The sequence below is a fragment of the Antechinus flavipes genome, chromosome 2 (assembly GCF_016432865.1).
Source record: "Antechinus flavipes isolate AdamAnt ecotype Samford, QLD, Australia chromosome 2, AdamAnt_v2, whole genome shotgun sequence".
NCBI classification, from domain to species: domain Eukaryota; kingdom Metazoa; phylum Chordata; class Mammalia; order Dasyuromorphia; family Dasyuridae; genus Antechinus; species Antechinus flavipes.
This window is the reverse complement of record NC_067399.1, coordinates 596,143,843-596,166,766: the sequence shown is the minus strand read 5'-3', so window position 1 is coordinate 596,166,766 and position 22,924 is coordinate 596,143,843. Positions and strand designations below refer to the sequence as shown.

Sequence of the window (22,924 nt, the reverse complement as noted above, 5' to 3'; positions counted from 1 at the left end):
TTGATCTGATTTTACTTCTGCAGCATGATAGTTGTGGAAATATGTATAGAAGAATTGCAAATGTTTAACATATATTGCATTACTTGTCTCTAGGGGAGGTGATGGGAGAAAGGGAGGGGAAAATTTGGAACACAAGATTTTGCAAGGGTGAATGTTGAAAATTATCTATGCATGTGTTTTGAAAATAAAAAACTTTAATAATAAATAGAAAAAGAAAAAATAAGGTAGATGTCAATGTTGAATGAATACAATGAACAGATTTACATTTGCCTTTTATTACTCTGATAAATAAAGATTTCACTGTAACATGATTTTAACAAGCATTGAGAGTTAGCAGAATATCTTCTCTTACAGTTTCTTTGCTACAGAAGTTGAACCTGCAGGGAAAAAAATAACACATATATTATGTATACAAAATATACACATATGTATGTATGTATTTTTAGAGCTCTCTCTCAGTATTTTGTATCTCTCTGAAGCATTTATATTTTTGCTTTTGTAATTTGAGTAAATCATACTTCATTTTGAAAGAGATAATAGGATATAAACCATGTTGAGGTCAGGGACTATATCTGGGACAGAGCCTTTATACATTGCAGGTATTTAATAAATACTTGCTTGATTGGATTGAATCTATTCTAACTCCCTAATCTTACTATACTACTACTACTGCAACTAACTAATATTTATACAGCATTGACTGTACTCCAGGCACCATGCTAATTATCTCCTTTGATCCTCACAATCTTGGGAGGGAGGTGACCATTGTTATCCTTATTGTACAGATGAGGGATCTTAGACTAGCAGAGATAAAGTGACTTGCTGATCACACAGTTGGTAAATCTCTGAGAATAGATTTGACTTCATGTCTTCCTGACTCCAATCCCAATGCTCTATCTATCCACTGTACCACTTAATTGCCCTCTTTGAGCAACTTAAAATGTGGAAATTCAATAACTTTTTTAAGATCATACATGTAGCAAACATTTTGTATTCTTCAAAGCATTTAATTGAGAGCCTTAATTGTAACAGGTACTCAATAAATGCTTTAAAAAACTGTCTTAAAGTATAAATATAGATGGTTGGATTTGTTAAAGTTGCAAGCTTCCCTTATATACTCTCTGGGAAGAAGTAAAATGGATAAACAAGAGAAATTCTTGAATTAAAGCCATTGTTGTGAGAATGGGGAAAAGTACTGGATGTTTCACAAGAGTTGATTTTCAAGTTTTGCCTAAAGTGTGTCCAACTAGACTTTTCAAGTAACTTCAAGAAGTACAAGACCCAGAGGACCGGCAATAGACTTTGTCTATGTATTTTAAACTATCACCAGCCTTTTAACATGGCCCTTCAGAAATAATTGGTCACAATACTGGTAAGCTTTAAAGATACTGACAGAACCCATAATCAGTCAATCCAAAACCCAAACATATATCTAGCACTTACAACAAGCCAAGCACTGTGCTAGGTGCTGGTCAAGGAAATCTAGGGGAATGAAATGCCTCCAAAATAAAGGAACGTCAAGTAAATTTTAAAGAAAATGTGGAAATAAGTCTATTTTCGCATGGCAAAATGCTCAGTAATAAGTACTTTTGATACATGATTTTGTAATTATATTCTTAGAATCTTGATGTTCTAGAAAGAAATATGGTGCTAGCCTTGAAACGCTGTCATAGAATCTCTAATGAAAATTGGGTGTAAAACACCAGGATTCTATGGAATATGATTTTAACACAATATTGATATTTCCTGAAGCTCCTCTCTGGGAGGACAAAAAGCATACTCAATTCAATTTAACAAATAGATCAGCATTTATTAAACACCTACTATATACTACATTCAAAGTTCTTTGCTAAATACCAGATACAAATATAAGAAAAAAAAACCCTTCAAATAGAGTTTTTATTCTTCCTTGTATTCCCTCTGAGTGCACTTTTTACCATTTAATGAGCATAAGTAAATATCTGTTAAATGTTAAATAAATATGTGAAGTAACAAAAGAAAACAGTCCAGGACAAAATATTTTTTCCTCCTCCTGTTGTTTTTTTATGTTCAGTTTTTCTTATATTTTAGCCAATAGCAGAATTTGAACTATACTAAACATTTTCAAAAATGCATGGATAAGGACTATTTTGGCCCAGAAAGGATAGAGGAAGAAATTGGTACATGATCATTTCATGACTTTCCTTAATAGTAACCAGGCATTTACTACATAATATTAATTCAATCACAGTCATTTTATAATAAAAAACATTAATGGATTAAAATCAGACTCTAAAAAGTAACATGGAATAATAGTACTATAGTATTATTCAGCCTGAAGTCCACTTAATGGTATTTACAACATTATTCTATGAAACTAATTGCCCTCTTTGATGCCGTTTCCCTTAAATTTCTGTTTTCCTTCAACTAATATTTACTGCTTGTATGACATTTGGTAAGCTCATTCATCTCTAAGTTTCAGGGTTTTTTTTCATCTGTACAATGAGGGACTTGGATTAGATGATTTCTAAGATTTCTCTTCTCTCTAAATTCTGTGATTTTACACTCCTTTGAAGTACATTAGGTAGAGATATATTTAAATAACTGGAATTTCCCTATGGTAGAATTTCAGGGTCAAATTCTGACCTTGGCATGGACTTTATCAGATGACATAAAATCACCCAACACATCTTTGAAAGTTCAATTTTCCTAAAATAAACTATCATCTATGAAATATTTTATATATAAGATAACAGTAATATAATAAGGTTACTGAAATAAATATCTCAAAGCAGATTTTCTGAGTGAGCATATTACAAATATGCCTCTTCAATACTTTGTATTTCTCTTGGTTCACGAAAAAAGTACTTACGTCTGTCCATCTGAAGTTTCTACAGTGATCATTGATGCTCCTACTCTGGGCAGAGTTGGATTGATCACTTTGTTGCCCCAAAGAAATTTAACTTTTTGAAGTGTTCCAACATAGACATCTGAATCAATCTCATTAGAATGTGTGTAACCTGGTCTTAGGGTTCCCCTTGAAAAGAAGTATAAAACCAATTCATATTAAGGAATTTTTACACACACACACACACACACACACACACACACACACACACACACACATATATGTTTGCTTATAAAATGTATGCATAATGCATATTTTCCTTATTAAGTTGTATTTCCATTGTATAAGTCATATAAATATGGTTATAATTTATGCCTCAAATAAGTCAAAGAATTTTGACATGTTTTAGTCACAACTTTCTCCTACAGTTTAATAAGTGATGACTTCATAAAACTGTTGTTAGCAGTATAATGGTTTACTGATTTTAAATTAAACACCTAGCAACAACAACAACAAAATTTTCTTGTGATATAAAAATAAATGATTTGTCCAGTAAATAACAGTGTAACAAAATTAGAAACCAAATTCTAAGGTCAATTTCAGTATCCATAATTCAAAAGAAAATATTATGATTAACTTCATAAAATGTACATATTACTACAAAATCAATTTTCATAGCAATGAAAATATAACCAATAATTTGGATAAAATGCCTTAAAATGAAGGAACAATTCCAACACTTAAAATATATGATAATATTGAACTCACTTGAAAATATCATATTGCCTGCTGTTTCCATCATCTCCAAACAAAGAAACTGCTATTGTTCCAGTAACCTTGGCTCCAGACAATGTGACAGCTATCTTATATCTCCAACCTATTTATAAAAGAAGAAAAAGAGATATGAAAAAATAACTATATTAAATATATGAATGTATAAATAGAGAGATTTCAGTAAAACTTAATTTAGATGGTGCTAATATATAATATATGATAATTTAGTTATAGTATGCATGATTCTTATTGGATGCAAGGTTTTAAATAATTCCTTTATTTGAAAGTTTTCACTTCTATTTAATAAAATGAATTCAAACTAAAATCAATAGGCTTTTTTACTAAGAAATTTAAACATTGACCATTTCTTCATAACATTTTCAATGTCTAGTAATCCTTTTATGCTAAAGAAATTTTTTCCTATGATATAAAAGAGGTCTTACACTCATAATTTTTTTTACATTATCTTACCCAATTTTTTCAATTCCACAATTATAGAAGTAGAAGAAACCTTAGTGAACTTCTAGTTTAACCCACTCAATTTTATAGATGATCACCTTAAAATGTTGGAAAACCAGAGCTTAGATAATAACAGTGATAATACCTCATATTTATATAGCCCTTTAAAGTTTAAAAGTGCTTTACTTATATTCTTATTTTATACTCAAATTAACCCTGTGAGGTAAGTGCTATTCTTATTCCCATTTTACAGATAAAGAAACTAAGTTTTAGAAAGGTTAGGATACACACCTAACTAGTATCATAGATAGGCTTTGAACTCAGTCTTCTGATTCCAACGTCAGTGCTCAATTTATTATGGTCTCCAAAGTTACACAATTAATTAGTGACAAAACCCATCTAAAACTTCAATTGTTTCTTCCTCTAACGTTTTTTCCATGCTACTACTTTTTACATTTTGTTTTTTGCTACCTATTTATGCCTTGGCATGGGATTTCTGCTTCCTTAAAACAGCATTTCTTTTTAAATAGTCTAAAATTGATATTTTTTCACTAATCTGTCCTCTAACTCAACCTGCAATTTTTCCAAATTTGTGAAGTTTATATCAAAAAAGTTATTTTGTTAATGTTACCTCACTGACTTCGAGCTCACTATCATGATGCTTGACATACAAAACAAACAAAAACTGTGAAAGAACATTATAGTAACCATATTATAGATAAGAAAGTCAAGGCTTTGAGAGAATGTTATTTTACAAAGGTTATCTATTATTATAAATAACTAACAGAGCCTGGAATTGAACTAAGGCTAATATATTTTCAATTATATAATTTTATTTTAATATCATAAATTCAGAGTTGGAAGATGCTTTAGAGGCCTGTTAGTCTAACATGTGTTTTCCAGATGAGGAAACTGAGTCAGAAAGTTCAAGGGATTTGTCTAGGGTCATACAACTGAAGAGTCAGAATCAGAAGTAGGATTTGAGCATTGGTTTTCCAGACTCATAAGTTCCTAACTCTGCCATATTATCTCAATATGGCTTGTCTACATTACAGTCTTGCTAGGTCAGTGTGGAGATAAAATTGTGAAGTAAAGGTATCTTCCACATCTTTAGTCTCTTGGTTCTATATTCTTGTCTCCTTTCTTTCATTACCTGACCCGAGCACATAGAAATAATGTCACATTCTACTATATAAATGTCTTCTCAGACCTTTTATGTACTCTTAGCTAGGAATTAGGTGATAATTATACTGTATAAAGTTCGTCTTTTAGTAGTTAGGTAAACAGCATAAAAACAAACAAACAAACAAACAAAAAACTGTCCAAACTGTTCTTTTTTAACATCAATAAAAGAAAATGTGGGTGTATGTTTAAGGATCCAGAGGGCAATATCACAAGAGCAGAATCTAAGAAATATTTTGCAATCTGTTTCAAGAAGTGTTTAAAACTAGAGATCAATCTATACATTCAGCACATTTAACAGTGGAACCATGCAGTAGTATCATCCAGATTTCTCAGGGCAGAGAAAATCTACTACCTCCTCTGAATTGGCCTTTTGTATTTAGTAATCATCTCCTAAATATACTCCTCTCCTTCCTTTTCCTGAATATATGAGAAAAAGTCTTCTTCTTCTTTTTTTTTTTTTTTTTTAACAGGCAATAACAATTTTACAGAGCTTTGAAAATCAGGGAAGTCAAATGGAAACTTACGTGCAAAATTACTGGCATCTCCAGTATTGAGATAAAAGATCTGTCCCTGTGTCTTTGTTTTACCAGCAAATTTGTCAGCATAATGGCCCATCTGTGGACATCCTCCAGATGGACAAGGGAAGCACTTATTCTATTGAAAAAAAATAAATGGTTAATGAGAGCATGTTATCTTTCCAGGTTTTATCTTTCTATTATCACCCTATTCACTCAAAAATCTAAAAGCAAATACAATTCTAGTATCTTTATACAATTTGAGGAAAATTAATCATATATCTAAAAATATGTGAGGGATTTACCCTATCTTGCAGAGTAATTCAACATAATATGATAATTTAAAAAACTGATCTTAAATTGAATGATGAATGCAATTTTCAACATTTGAATTAATGAATGTTAGCATAACCTAACAATGGAATATGGAATTATGACTTTCTCTCGCCCTACCCAATACTCTTAGATGGCATTTATAAAGCACATAAAATTTGCATGTTATTTCTTTTGGTCCTCACAACACAATTTATAAGTTAGGTATTATTATTATCCCAATTTTACAAATGAAGAAACTGAAGTTGAGAGAGATTAAATTAATTACTCAGGGTCATATTACTAGTAGATTTTTGAGGCATAATTGGAATTCAGATGTTTCAAACACCAAGTTCAGTTCTGTGACTATTGTGACATAAATTCAATTAAAATTTGAGAATTTTTTGATTGTCAAATGATATTCATCACTGATTATTTTTAAAATTAACATTTGTATGAACTTAAAATAAGGCTAGTTTTTAATTTAAAATTGAATGATTGTAATAGACCTTTGGGATTTAAGATCACAATACAATAATGCTATACTAGATACCTGAGTGAGTTTTTTCCTCTTTACAGGAAGTCTAAAACTGTTTATAGCATGTTACAACACTAGACAAAAATTGAAAAGTCCAATCTATTACCAGGATGTTTAGATAATTCTTATTTTTGGAAAACTTTATGGTTTAATTATCATTTTCAATGTAGCAGCAGATAGATATTAGCTCAGATTTCTGTATTCTGTCTTCTTTCAAAAAATAGCTTCAAAAAAATTTCCTAAAATGACTCTAAATGAAACACATATTTAACCACTGCCTATAAGAGAAGGGAAGGATGAGGCGATCATAAGGTAATTTAAACCAAAATGAAAAATTCAATATTTCCTCTGAAAAATGCTAATGATCATTATGTGATTAAAATTGTCTTTATGTGACTTTAAGTAAAAACATCATATAGAAACACTAATTCAACATGGTGTATGTAGAAAACAATACTAGAACTTAGGAAATGCTAAAATTAGAAAGGTCTCCAAGAAATCTACTGCAGTGTCCTCATTTTATAGGTAAAGAAATTGGAGTATAGAGACAATATTGGAGGTTATGACATTTCAGACCAGGATTGGAACTTCAATCGATTTTTCAGCACCCTTTCCACTATATCATTATTTTATGAGTTATGCTAAAGAGATTTGGGGGCTAAGAGACTTATGTATTCTCCATCTACTTGTTCTCAAGGATTGAAGGAACTAAAAGTGTTTATTCTGGAGAAGAAGATAGAGTTATCTCAATAACTGGTAAGAAAAAGGGATCAAAATTATTCTATGTATATCAGAGTATCCCAATGGACAGAACCAGGAATCATGGGCAGAAGAAGAAAAAGACTACATATCAATAGAAAAAAAATTACTATAAATGAGAGTTAAGCAGTAGTGCAATGGGTCTCAGTGGAGGGCTTTAAGAGCTCCTGGATGGTCATTTAAGAAGCTTTCAAAAATAGTTTGCATTGAATTGTTTTTTCCAGGTCTGTGATTTTGTGTACAGAAATACTGTTTTTTTAATTTAATTTATGAAAAACTCATTGTAAAATTCTTTCTATCAATGTAGATCAGCACCTTTTCAGAGCACTGTGAAGTTAACTGTTCGAGGTCAAGTTAACATGTGTCCAAGGTAAGAACAGAACCCAACTTTTTATGGGATTAGAAACATAAGTTCTCTTTGCAGCATGCTCTGTTGACTTTCATGGTAAGCAATTACTTACTGCCTCAAAAGCTTTGTAGGAAGCACAAGGGTATCCAGAAAATCCATTTGGGTTAAGGATGCTATCTGCATAATACTTGTAACTTCTCAAGTGATTACATGCCACAAAATCACGAGTTCCTATGAAATTAAATGGGATCACACAGAAGGGACATTATTTCCAATCCAAAATTGTTATTAAAATAAATGTCATAGACTTCAAAGCTTAAGGACATATCACACTTTTTAAAAAGCATAATTTGTCTTATGATATATTCATATGGTATATATTCAATGATATATTTATGATATATATCATTAGATACCCTCAGGTTAGGCTTGTCATTTCATCAAAAAGGGGGAGAGATGTCCTCTACTAAAGAAGTTTGGCATATTCTCATCAACTGAGCTGAAAAGAGATTTAGCGACTTGCCCAGCATCATACAACGAGTAATTTTCAGAGGAAAACCCAAAATCTCATGACTGAGATCAATTCTCTAGCAACTAGACTACTCTGGTTCTCAAAAAGAGTTAGTGGTTACAAAATGGGGCCAAATATACATGAGAAGGGCTAATTTGTTTTGAAGTACAATTTAATTTTTATTAAAGGATAAGCTTTACTGACCTAATGAAAATCTTTCAGAAATCTATTTCCTATCATAACTCCCACCCTAGGAGGAAGGTCTCATACAGTGGTGGAATATTATGGAACAGATTTTAAAATCCATAGTTTTACAGAAGAATAAGGCAAGTTATTGACAAACATCTTGGCAAGTTTGGCAAGACAGTAATATGCATTTTACTAGTAATATTTGTTATGTGCTCAATGGACTTACCTTCCCAGATTCCATTTATGTCTACAATCTGTGAAAGGGCATTCTTCTGACATCCAGGCATGTGTTCTCCTCCATTGGGGAAGAAATCAAGGTGTCCCACAATTTGACTTGTTCCAAAACCTAAGACATTTTAGACAAGTGTTAAGTAGGTTTGATCGCATTGCCAAAAAACTTAATTATTTCTGGTCATCGTTGCAAGATTCAAGTGGAAGGGCTCACCCATGTTAGGGATGACAGGACTAGCATCTGTGTGAATGACATCAACAAACTTAGCATCACTGGCATCCAATCGGACTTCTTCTGGGGTCCCTTCAAAGCAAGGCTCAGCAGGATCCAGCCCTGAGAGAAATGTTATATTTTTGTTATATTCTTATATCTCATGTAACATCATCAAGTGGCAGATATAACATGATAGGACACTGACTTTAACTCTTTTCTTCCTTTGATATGTCACACTAGGTATATGACTCTGGGCAAGTTAATTTTACCTTTCAATGTTTTAGACAATTCTCTAAGATTATAAATTGCAGAGATGGTGCCAGCTTGAATTGGTAGAAGAACTTCCACATCCAAGAATTTCTTTTTTCTTTTTCAAAAAACTTTTTGCAAAGCAATTAGGGTTAGGTGACTTGCCCAGAGTCATACAGTTAGCAAATGGTATGTGTTAGGTGTCTAAGGAAGGATTTGAACTCAGATCTTCCTGACTCCAGGACTAGTCCTGGACTTCACCATCTAGCTGCCCCAAGAATTTTCTATATCAGTGAAATCACAGTTCTAGACCTTACCTCCAAGAATCATTATAGAAAATATTCATATTGTTTGTGATTATATAATACTAATAATAAAACAGTTCACAATTAAGTAGTGCTTAAGGTTATATAATATGATTCTCTCACAACAGTCCTTTAAAATAGGTAATTTGAGCAACTATTATCTCCATTCTGAAGATGAGGAAATTGAAGTTAAGAAGATAAGTGATTTGCACCAATATCTTACTTATATATGTATATAAATAATTGTGAGGAAGGATAGTTTGGCTTTATTATTTTTAGAATACATTGACTATTTTATTGCCATCTATGTTATAAAAGAAAATTTCTGAGCTTCACAGAATTTGTCACTAGGTTTCAATTCATAGAGGGAAGAGATAACTACTTCAAGAACTTGAATAACACCATGGTGGTATTAAGCTTGAGGGAAATAGAAGGATGAAGTACTTTTAGCCTACATTAAGTTCAGACTTTATAGGGAAATTATCTCCTTTAACTAAATCCTCTGAAAAAGATTTTTTTCTAAATAGTCCTACTAGGCAGTCAAAATACAAATACAAAATGCAGATTCTTCAGAGAATCCCTAAATTTTGCTGATAAATTTAATTTGACAGAGACATGATGTCAGAGACAAAAAGAAGGGAAGAGATAAAAGTCTAAATTTTTCATCTCATATGTGAATAAGATTATCTTTGTGAGGTAAAATAGTCTAATTATTCTAGTATATGAAATGCCAAATTCAGCTCTTTTTCTTCAAAAAAATACACAGTATGTAAAACTTTTTTTTTTCCTATATGACACTCAGAGCAGGCAAAATGAAGGGAAATTTTAATATTTTACATAACACTTAAAAGACCACCAAGTTTTCATCACATTCATTCTCATGTCTCAATTAGCAGATTTCATCATTTTAATCCTACCAGTGATTCGTCCAATGAGACCATTTAACCTTCTCCCAGCCTCGCCAGCAATGTGGGATCCCAGACTGTGGCCAATGATGTGGACATCATCAAGAGAATATCCATACTCAGTCTGATGAGAGGGAAAAAAAAAAGTCTTCAGAAAGGGCTGAGTTGGTATTAGGACATATTAATGACACACCCCTTGAGAGTCTTTCTTGAGAGTAACTTCTCACTTTTCCTCAACATGGAAATGCTGATATTTCTAACTTTTCAAGGAGGGGCAAATATTAAAGTATTCATAATTTACGGCTTTTATTCTGTATTAAGCAACATATCGTTAAGATTATTCGGTCACATTTTTGAAAAGGGGAAGATCTGATATTAAATTCACCATGTATAATTGTTAGAAATTTCTAAAAGCAAAGATTTAGAATAAGAAGTAATAATGAAGACATTACCCAACCATCTACAGTGTGAGTTTAATTTACTTCTCATGTCTTTTGTTGATATGGAGTATAGATCAGAAGGATCAAAGATTTAATGGCAGAAGGGCCGTTGGAAATCATCTAATCCAAAAATTTCCATATTAAGAAATGGGAACCCAGAGCATTGACTAGCCCAAGTTCACACAAGGAAGGTAAATAGCAGAGCTTTCATTTGAATCCGGGTTTTCACACCCTAAATTAAACATTCTTTCTGCTGTGCCCCTCTGTTTCCCAACATATCTTAAAAACTGTTCAAATAATTTGATCCTTGATGACTGTCTATGCATTGTAGTTTTAAAAACTAGCAAAATTCAATCAATCAACTAGACAAAATTAGTTGTAGCAAGTGGAGAGGTGTATCAAATTAAAAGGAGTTGCTTTTTTTCTTAAAATTGAACTGACCAGGCAATTTAGTCAAAGTGGACAAACAGGTTTGTGTTAATAATAATAATAATAATATTCACACAGTGCTTTAAAGTTTACAAGGCAATTTACAAATACTGTCTCATTTTATCCTCACAACAACAACAATACTGATATTATCCCTATTTTACAGAAAAGGAAACTGAAACAGAGAGGAGTAAATTGATATGCCCAGCCTCACACAGCTAGGAAGTATTTGAAGGCAAATTTGAACTTGGTCTTTGTGACTCAAGATCTATCATTGTATCCAGTGAGCTGTATCTTTAAATTTAGAAACAAAACTTCAGATGCAGACACATTACTGTTCCCTTCCGGTCAACCAAAACAAACTAAAACCTCTATATAGAAAGGTTAATGATAAGTTTAACAATGAGCACAGCATTCAGAGAACAATAGCTAGAGAGCATGAGATAACATGAAGACTCCTATTACCTTAAGGACATCCACAAAATAAGCTATTTCAGCCCCCACCACTCGGACATTTTGTGAGGCTTGAGTATATTCAGTTCGTGCCCCCTTTTTCCAGTCGATACAAATGCAGTTTACCTCTTCCACTTGAAATAAATTCTAGAAAAATACAACAGATATGGTTAAATCATTAAGGATTGTTAGAACATCCATTTTTTAATTTTTTATTTTTTAAAATCACTAACTAGTATAATGAGCTATATTTTCCATATGGTCTGTTCAAGATCTTAAAAGCTATGAAGAGATCTATCAATTAATAATAATAATTTTCAAAAAGGATATTTAGGATGATACAATATTGAATTACCACTCTTTGACATCTAACATTCACAACTATCAGTTTGTTCTTACTGAAAACTGGTATCAGAAGTTCAATAAGGATTATATTGAGGAAGATTCCATTGCAACATGTAGAGAAATTTGTATCATGGGAAACTATAGGAAGTATGATATATAATGTGTTGCTATTCGTAAGTAATAACAGGGATAAGCCTATATACAGAGTTTTCCCCCATCAGGACCTTTGGAGATGAGTGTAATTAGTAAGTAAAAATGCTTTGTTTTTCAAGAAACTAAAGGAATTTTTGTATAAATCTATACAATTATCTTTACAGCTACCTTAACAGAAAGGTATTGATATCCTGCAATATGTAGTTCAAAACTGTAGCCCTTCATAAGCATACTCATTAGAGCCATAACAAGCATGGGACAGATGGGACTTTGCTTCGAGGTGCTGATATCCCAGACTGGAGGTGAAATGGAATATTTGGTATAATCCCTTCTGTTAGAGTAGCTTTAGTTGCCTTTCCTGCAGACCAGCTTCCCTCTCCCTCCCATCCCAAACCTAACATGGAGAAGGGCTACAACTGTTTGGTGGTTGGGGATAGATTGTTATCATAAGGAATAATGGGTTTTTTGAGCCACCATGGCCTTTACCCACCCACCAAATTTTCCACAGATGCATTTGACTAGTTATAGCTCCTTGGATTCTAAAACCAGAGCTTTTTCCTCTATAATTCATTGCTTTATTGACAGTGTGAATATAAGTGTTGACATTCAACCATTCAATTCTCTCATATACAGAACGAGGACAAGAAAATTTGATTTATTCTCCTTGTGGTACTATTGTGTCTAAGAGGGAGGCCCTGTAAAGATTAGTATCAGAGAATAGAGAGTGAAGTTTACTATTACTGTTATCCCACCTTGCACATATGTGACAACCAGTCTTCTTCACCTTTATCTACAAATCCATGAATAATAAATCGAGTTTTTCTATCCTTGTTGAAATTAGAACTTTTGATAGTTTCCAAATCTTCCGGGACAATTTCCTGTGTTCAGAAGAAAAAAAATATGCACATCAACCTTGTTTATTTTTTGTAATATAATTCTACATGAGGGAAAATGTTTCTGAGAAAGGGGTCTTTTTTCATAGCTTTACTCACACTGTTGCAAATTGTAGTCTAATTGGTAAATACCACAGGACTCTGACATCAATTAGGAAATACAGTATGAAACATATGCTTTAATAATGATAGTGGGAGCAGTTTGAATGTGCAAAAATATGACCTGGAAGGAGAAGGAGATGGTCCTTATCTATTACACTTAAAGATATTATTGATAATTTATACAAAATCTAGATCTTCAGTTTGTTTTCACAGTTGTTTGTAAGTTATCTTCCCACAGACTTTTTTTTTTGTCCTTTCCTTGTATCCATGGCACTTAGCACAGTGACTGGCACATATTAGGTGCCTAAAATAAAGTTTGTTGACATGACTTGACTTGACAAGCAGTGACTCCCTGGAAAATTTACAGTAAAGTAAACTTACGTCCCCAAAATGGCAGGTGGCTTCTCTGGTGAACGTTCAGTGAGGAGGTAGAAAATCTAGATGGCCTATTTATTTACTCTAAATATGCTCAAGTCATAAATTTTAAAAAATAATAGCACGACTTACTTGATAGCTGTCTTGGTTTTCATTGGTATATAGAAGAAATCGGGCATTGATATCTTCTGGAGACCAGGGAAGCAATTTAAGGGGTCTTTCTATAATGCCAGACCATGGTTTATCATCTGTAAAGCATCCAAGTCTTGGAAAGCAAACTTCTTTTCCTGTAATTACCAAAAAAAGGAACATATAAAAATAAATTAAAATAGAGGATAATTTTAATGAGTTCTCTCCTACATAGGAAGACTTGTTAAAAGAATGTTTTAGATTTTACTTCCCTCTCCTCAGAATCTCTGAATGATTATGAAGTGAAATCCATGTTCTTCTTTCATAATAGCTAAAGGCACAGTATTTAAAATATTCGAGTGCCTCATTCCTATTGCCCTGATTAAGACCTCCCCAAAACTCTCCTTTTAGATCCCACCATTTCTGTGCTAGGTTCATAAGTAATAAAATTTGAGGTAATCACACCCTAGCCAATCAATTAACAAATATGTATGAAGCACCTACCATGTGCCAGAACTGTGCTAAGTACTGCTAAGACACCTTAGTGCTGGATGTGGTATCCTATACCATGGTCCCTGCTACCAGGAATATTGAACTTGAAGTATCTGTTGAGCTCAGAAGCTCCTAACTCCATTGGGCTCAAACTGGCCTCAACATGTCGAGTCCTTGGGAGCAGGGGATCTACCAGGGTGCCTAAGGAGGGAGTGAAATGACCCAGGTCAGAATCAGACTATTGATAGAATTTCCATATTGACCAGTGGTGATTAAATCAGGCTGGTGAGTAACCCCTGTACTTCCAGCCGGAAAGGCATAGGGAGACCCAGTCTCAAAAATTAGAAATATACTTTAATTAAAGACAGAATGGTACAGCAGGATAAACTTTGTTCTTGTAGTTAAAAGAAGTAACTTTGAATTCCAGTCCTGCCAATAAATTTGCTTTAAAAACATAAAGTAACATATAAATGTGATTTGTATTTTATTACTAGTTGTATGACTCTGAACAAGTCACAGCAACTCTGAATTTTAGTTTTCTTACTGCAAAATAGAGTTAATAATAATAACATAATGGGGTTGTTTTGGGGGATCAAGTAAGAGAATATATATATATATATATATATATATATCCAGCTGCCTACAACACCTGCCAGGTTAGTCTTTTAAATGCAACATGATTTCACCTGAACTCAACCTTCTCCTCCCCTCCCGGAAAAACCCTATTCCTCTTTTAACTTATCATTTTCTGCCAATAGCAGTACCCCCTTCCCAGTCTCTGAAGGTGCAAAACCCAAAGTCATTCTGAATTTTTCTCTCTTCTTCATACTCTCCATTGAATCAGTTGCTCAGTCCTATTTATTTGACCTTTATAACTTCTCTCACATTCTGCCTTTCATTTCTGCTACCATTACAAACCTCCTTATTTTAAAGGTCTCATCACTTCTCTGCTGGACTACAGCAATACCTTTTAATGGGTCTTTCTGCCTACAGTCTCTCTATTCTCTTTGTTATAATCTTGATAACTTTTCAAAGGTGACTCTTATCAAACACCACCAGTGACTCCCCACTGTTTAATGGATAGAATGTGAGATCATTAACTTGACTTTTAAAGGCATTTCACAAGCTGATTCCATCCTTTCTTTATAGCCTTATCTAATTCTAATAAATATTAATCCCCTTCCTATATTCTTAGTCAAACTAAACTATTAATCATCCATCATTGTCATGTACAGTCAAAAGTATAGTGAATAGAAGACTGGGCTTGGAGTCAGAAAGACTTGGACACTTAGTCTGAGCTGTGTGACAAAGTAATAAAAGTTCCCTGGATATCATTTGGCAATGTTTCCCCAAACTCAAATTTCTCATATAACTTTGCTTGGATTTCTCCTTTGCACGTAGCATATTCCACACAAATTTATAGCTATTTGTGTATATACCTCATCTTCTTTCTTCTTTATTTATATTTATATATCTCTTCTTTATTCCATCCTAAGTTCTTAGATGAATGAACTATGTTTTCTTTCCTAGTATTTGGGACATAGATGTTATTCCACACAAACCTGTTGATTGTGCTGAGCAGCAAAGCACTATACAAATGGAAATAAATATGTTCTTCCAATCTTATGTGAAGAACAGAGATGCTTCTAGCTCTAATCATTGGTGAACATTCACTTGAGAACTTAAATTTTATTCAAGATCTGAAAGACTTTCATCTTTTAGGACCAAACAAAGGTCTGACCCAAGAGCCACTAAAGATGGAGGAGATGCAGATCAGTTCATTAGCAAAAGCCATTCTGAAGTTAGAGTAATTCTGACCTTGAATACTAGAATGTCAGTAAGCTCCCACAAAGAAAAAAATACTCAGTGTTAGTAAAGTTACCAGAACTTAAAGTTAGAACACTATAGCATCGAATGTTTTATTTTCAGCCATCCATTGATTCCATGTATGTAGAAATAACCATTGTGAGGAATTCTCTGAACAATGTATCAACTCTTGCCCTGCAACTTAGTCTTTGATAATTACCTCAAATACAGAGAGTAAAGTTACTTGACCAGCATTCATGCAACCAGTATATACCAGTGGTTTAGGTTTCCTGACACAAATGCTGACTTTCTATTTATTACATCAGACTTTCTCTAGAAATGAAATAAGTCTGAAGCACCCAAGAGATTTACATGTCCAACACTGACATAAATATGGTTCCTTACCTGCAACTGTGCCCAACAGCAGCGAGATTGTCCAAATTAGCAGCATCTAAATAAAGTCAAACACACAGTTGAGTCTTAGTGAAGCAAGACTCTACTTACTATACAAAGACTAATGATTGATGTTCACTTTTTTTTGTTTTATTTGTTCTGTTTTGTTTTGTTTTGAATAATGTACAGAATAAAGCAACTCTGGAAAAGATTTCACTCACTCACCATGGAAGTTCAGTCAAGTCCCATGTACCACTTCAAACTGCCTGTAAATGCCCTTTTATAACAAATTCTTATCTTCTGCTGACCTTGCCATGGGAAAAAGGTACAAAAAGAGAGAAGCTGCCAAGTGTATATTTCTAATTTTAATCCAGATAAAACCAGATAGTGAGTAAATTTTCCATGGTAATTATAGGCAGACTAAGTGCATGGGTAGATGTAAAACAGTTTTTGCTAATCTGATTATTAGTTGCTCAGATTCAACAAACATTCAACAAATTTAACAAACACAGAATGTGCTCATGGAAGGGGGTAATACAAAATCAGTCTGAAGAACTAGGTAGGAAGCAGATGGGAGAGGGTTTTAAACCTGCAGATAAAATACTGACTTCTCAGTATTTTATCCTCAGTAAAAGTGGAGTTAGGAGAGAAGTTACTGAATTCCATTTCATAAATGATGACTTTGAGATGCTTATGGGAAATTTGGAAAGAAATGTCTAGCAAATAATTGATAGTTGAGGCAAAATTTCAGAAAAGGTAATTAGAGGTTGATTTATAGATTTGGGAGTCATCTGCACAGAGATGATTCTTGAATGTATGAGAGCAGATGAGATGTCTAAGAGATTAGAGAGAAAGTAAAGAGCCGAGGGTAGAAAGCTTTGTGATACTCTAACACAGGGGTAGAGAATCTTTTTTTTCTGCTAAGGGACATTTGGATATCTATAACATCATTCAGAAGCCATATAAAAGTATTAAATTAAAGAACTCAAGCAGTGGGAGGTTGTTGTCACCTGCAATTGCCTTTACAATGCAAGACCAAATGATTTCATGGATCTTATATGGCAGGCTGGACAATTCTACCCCTAATACTAAAGGTATAAGAGAGGGATGATTATGGAAAGGAGACTGAAGAATGGCAAATGAATTTAAGGAGAATCAGAAGAGAGCAGAATTATGGGAGGGATGAAAGAAGGAAAGAGGCCAATGAGGGGGTTCATTGTGATAGTGTCAAAAAATACAGAAAATTCAAGGACAATGAGTCCTGAGAGAAGGGCACAGAATATAACAAAGAAGAAATTGTTGTGAATTTTGGAGCTTTTTTGTCAAGTTAAACAGCTGCAAAGTGAAAGTGTAATGGGACTTAGAAGTGAATGGGTGCTAAAGAAATGGATTCAGCTGTTATTGTGCTATAAAAAATGACAAGCAGGATACTTTCAGAGAAACCTGGAAAGACATACCAGAATTGATGCAAAATAAAGTGAATTCACAAAGTGAACTGTGAGAATGTTGTACACAATCACAAGAATATTGTTTCTCAACTGTGAATGACATAGTTATTCTCCATAATACAATTCAAGACAATCCCAAAAGATTCATGATAAAGCATATTATCTACACTCAGAGAAAAAACTGATATTATCTGAATAAAGACCGAAGAATCCTATTTTTCGTTCATTCTCCTTTTCTTTTCAAACCTTGTACAAAATGACTACTATAGACATATTTCAAACAGTTGCGCATATATAAATTATATGGGATTACTTACCACACCAGGGAGGGGAAAAGGAAGGGAAGAAAAGATAGAATTTAGAACACAAAAATTTTTTTAATGTTAGAAAACTGTTTTAACATGTATTTGGGGGAAAATAAAATATTATTTTGAAAAGAAATGAAATCAGCAAGAATAGGCAAATTTTTCTAGAAATCTGGCAATGAATGGGCAGAAAGATAGCACCAGGTTGTTGAGAAGATAGATCTAGTGATATTTCTTTTTTTTTTTTTATTAAGAGAAGAGAGGGAAGAATTAATAGGTAGGGAGAAATTGAAGATGGGAGAGAAAGGAAGGGAATGATCAAGAGATGACTCTCTTATGGGATTGTAGCTCTTAAAGGAAATGAGAGAATGGATTCAAATGCAGAAGTAGCAAAGTTGGCCATGATTAAGAGAAGGATCAGTTCTTCAGGGACATGAGGAAAAAGTATTCAAGATGAGAACAACACATCATTATTTCCATCTTATAACTTTTATAGGGGGCCCATTTCCGTGTACAATTCTAATGGATCAAGATTCGTCTAAAAATATTTGTTTACATAGCTCTTATTATAGTAACTTTCTAACTAGGTGACAATTTACCAACCCACATGATGTTTTTACAATTTGCTGATCATACTCTCAGGAAGTAAACAACAATTAAAGAGTTAAACTCTCTTCTTATTAATCTAGTGTTAAAATTTAATAATTTTAGGAAGTGAAAATCAATTTGACTTGATACTAAACGACTTTCTAGAATGTATTTATTTCTCAACAATAATATGAAAGAAACCATTCATAAGAGAAGGTTACTGACCAATAGTAGAAAAGTTGCCTAGATGATATACCTCAAGAATGAAATGTGAGGATGATACTGAAATGGAATTTACCTAGGTATTTTTAAAGACTCTGAAGGGAAATAATATAAAAGGCAAGTGGTAGGGAATTTTGAAAATATTCAATTTGGAAATGACTTTATATAAATTGAAAATATTGCTATGTTATATAATATCACGTTGTTTCTACTTGTTTGTTACAACAAAAACAGCTATTATTAATATCTCTGTATAAATAAATGCATAATTTTTCCTTTTTATTTCTTGGGCATGTAGATCTAGTAGTGAAATTACTAAGTGGGTAGTGCTTTATTTCTTGACTTTTGGGATATAGTTCCACAGGGATTCTCAACTTCATCAATAGCACATCAGTGTGCTTGTTTTCTCATAGCCTTGCCAACAATTGTCATTTTCTTTTTTTGTCATTTTTATCCATTTGAAAGGTTTAATAATACACATTTCTCTAATTATTGGAACTTTGGAGCACTTTTTTCCCCATATGCCAGTTTATAGTTTGGATTTCTTACTTTAAGAATTGTCTCTTCATATCCTTTGATAATTTACTAGGGAACATCATTCTAAGAAATTATTTCATAGATTTGGATCTAGGTGGGATCTAAGATTTCATCTAGTCCAGCTCTCTCCATACCATTCAATCCTTTAATTTAAACATATGAAAAAAAAAAAAAAACCCTGGGGTCTCTAAAAGTTAAGTGAAATACCCAATTTGAACTCAGGTGCTCTGATTTTATTGCCAGCGAATTTTCCCATTGTATTATACAGTCTATTTGTTCATCTGTTTTTCTCTCTCTTTTTTTTCTCATAAAATGTCTGCAATAATATCAATTTGATAATAAAATTTATTGAAACTATATTTAAAATAATCCAGAAGATAAATATCTGGAATCAACTAAGCAAATCTTTTTCTATCTGTCCTATTGTTTTTTCTTACATAGAAACAAGAAATTTTTATTCCCTATTTCATTGTGGGAACAATTCTCCAGTAGCTATTGGTGGGTCTACATAGTTTGACTACAGAAATGGTTCTAATTCTCAGAGAAGAAAATTACCCTGTCTTGATTCCTCAAGATAGGCAAGAGTAATTTAGAAATTTTATATACTTTAATGTATTCAGCCACAGAAATATAAACTATGGCCCAACTTAACAGAGCAAGTGATTCATCTGCATGTGGCTCTCTAGAATTAGAGAGAATCTTTGAGTATGGCACAATGGATAGAGTTCTGGGCCTGAACTCAGGAAGATCTCAGGAAGTCATACAGACACTTCTGTGACCCTAGACAAATAATTTACTGTAAAATGAATTGGAAAAGGAAACAGCAAACTACTTTAGTATCTCTGCCAAGAAAACCCCCAAAGGACTCACAAAGTCTCCGACATGGCTGGAATGATTTAACAAAAACATGGGTACAGATGGCTACTCTGCTCCTTGAAAATGAGGAGTCTTTTGCCTTTAATTTTATCACCAGTGTGCCTGATTCACAGGTTCAGGTGACAAGTATTAAAAAGCTGTAATTTAAATCCTAAACAAAACTTTTCAGAAAGGGTTCCATGTGCCATATTTATTTATAAACTACATAAATAGATTTTCATGAAGAAGGAGTCCTTAGATGCTAGGGATATGATATTTTCTGAAGTGTTTCTCCAAAGCCAGTAATGTTACTCCAAAACTCTGATGTGAACTTTAAGGGATATTAGTAAAAAACCAAATCATCCTTTGTTTTTCCTCAATATTATGTGATTATAGCATAATACTCATTTTTTAATGTGAGTAGGTAGTATTTAGCAAAATGCTATTTACCAGGAATAGCTATTCAAGGCAATTTGGAACAAAATGAAATACTTTTTATTAATATTGTTTTAGATATATCTATGTATGTGTATATATATTACACATACACATACATAAATACATCTAATATATACATATATATTATATATATATATATGTTGGTATGTATACATACGTATATGTGTATGAAGATGTATGTATTGTATGTCCACACATATGTATATATGTGGGCATATAAACATACATGCATAGATATATAAATATATCCATACTTAATTACAGCCTGGTTGGGGGAGATAGGAGGAGAAGAAAAAGGGAAAAAAGAATAAAGTAAAAAGTACACAGTAGAGAACAAAAGAAAACCTAAAAGAAATCAAAGAAAAGATGGATAGTTATGAATACGATGTCTTTTATAATTATATATGATTTTTAGAATGGAAATTTATTATTATTTATTTTGAATCCTGATGTTCTGTTGAACATATGAAAATGGTTGTTTTCATTGCCTTTTTTGTATCTTTTTCCTATTTTTTCTTATTTTACATTTATGTTTTAAATAAATTAATTAAAAGTGACATACATACAATTTTTTTAAAAGCTCCTTTGCTCACATATCCCACTAAAATTCATTTTGTTATGATCTTATTTTTCTTTTTCACTAGGAGTAACTGGAAGAGAGAGAAAATGAATATCTGGCAATTAAAAATAAATTCTAATTTAAAAAAAATTGGGGCTCTTCATTGTTCTAGGTGTGTTATAAACAATCATAGAGTGATTGAATCTTAGAATTAGAAAAGACCTTGGAAGTCACATAATTCATCCTATATCTAGAACCCCCTCTAAAATATCAATTTATTGACAAGTATTAATTAAGCTTTTCTTGTATACCACACACCAGAATAGGTTCTAGGGTTACAAAGACAAAGGAAAGTAGGTGATACAGAGGATGAAACACTGGGTCTTGAGTCATGAAGACCTAAATTCAAATCTTCATCCATACACTTATTACTTGTATAACCCTGTATATTTCACTTTACCTCTATCTGCCTATTTCTTCAGTTACAAAATGGACACAATAATTTTAACAATTTACCTGCTAGGGCTGTTGTGAGGATCAAATACCTGATACATAGACAATGTTTAATGAATATCTTCCTTCTTTCCACATAATTTTTTTCAGGCAAGACAAACACAATCAAATACACACACACACACACACACACACACACACACTCACATACATACAAGATACTTTTTTTGAAAATGAATGCATTAAGAGATGAAGATAGGAAAGATCTTTGAATCAATGAAACATGAAGAGGTGGAATAAAAAATAAAAGGTGGGATTATACTCCAAGTTTGGGGCACAGAGAGTGCAAAGTTATGGAGATGAAAGTTGCAGTGCTATGTATGAAAAACAGTCATTGATCAGGAGGGCTGAATCTTTGAATTTGTGAAGGGGAATTATGTGCATAATATGTATGATATTGTAAAAATTTGATCATGCAATAATGTTTATATTTTTAAAAATTAAAGTGACCACTTCAAGAAGAGTTTTGATTACTTTTGATTAGAGGAGTTTGTATGTACATATCATTTAGAAAAATTTATATTTTATATTAGAGGAATAGAAGTCATTAGAGTTTATTGATCAGGAAAATGATCAGATCACAGCTATGCTTTAAGTAAATCATTGGGCTGCTATGTGGATGAGCAGAGGTCAGAGACTTGAAGTAGATAGTCCAATTAAGAAGGTACTGTAGTAGTCCAAGCAAGAGGTGATAAGGGATTATGATAATGTAGCAGCCATAAAAACAATGATTAAAAGCACCTGGGCGAGACTGCTTCAAGATAAAAAGACCAAGGTGCTGCAACTGGTTGGTTATGTGGGATAAGAGAAGTTGAAAAATCTAAGATCCCTACTTTGAGGTTGTTAACCTGGGTGACTGGAAGGATGATGGTTCACTTTTCAATGATAGAAAAGTTGATAAGAGATATGAGTTTGGGAAAAATAAATGACTTTTAAAAAATTATTAAGATCTATATGCCAGACATGGTGTTAAATGCTGGGAATAAAAAAATATAAAGCAGGGAGGTCCTTGTCTTCAAAGATTTACAGTCTGGTAGAGAAAAACAACACATATCAGGTAGTGCTGGTGCATAAAGGAAGATGTATTGGTGAAGGATGTAATAGTT

General features: G+C 32.7%; 1 protein-coding gene across 1 annotated transcript; it reads right to left on the bottom strand.

Annotated features, from left to right (window-relative positions):
- Window positions 1–259: 259 nt before the first annotated feature.
- On the bottom strand, window positions 260–16,390 carry LOC127547143 (pancreatic triacylglycerol lipase-like). The gene is made up of 12 exons (XM_051973967.1): window positions 16,345–16,390; window positions 13,645–13,799; window positions 12,895–13,020; window positions 11,657–11,791; window positions 10,335–10,446; window positions 8,864–8,983; window positions 8,645–8,764; window positions 7,831–7,949; window positions 5,770–5,899; window positions 3,596–3,704; window positions 2,852–3,016; window positions 260–377 (listed from the first exon to the last, which is right to left on the bottom strand). The coding sequence occupies exons 1-12, from the start codon at window positions 16,388–16,390 to the stop codon at window positions 314–316; spliced, it is 1,401 nt and encodes a 466-aa protein (XP_051829927.1). The 3' UTR covers window positions 260–313.
- Window positions 16,391–22,924: the final 6,534 nt, after the last annotated feature.

Coding starts and splice junctions, on each gene's coding strand:
- LOC127547143 (XM_051973967.1), bottom strand. CDS start 16,390: ATGCTGCTAATTTGGACAATCTCGCTGCTGTTGGGCACAGTTGCAG. Junction 8,765..8,863: donor TCCTGTCATCCCTAACATGG/GTGAGCCCTTCC, acceptor AAAATGTCTTAG/GTTTTGGAACAAGTCAAATT. Junction 5,900..7,830: donor CCTACAAAGCTTTTGAGGCA/GTAAGTAATTGC, acceptor TTTTTTCAATAG/AATAAGTGCTTCCCTTGTCC.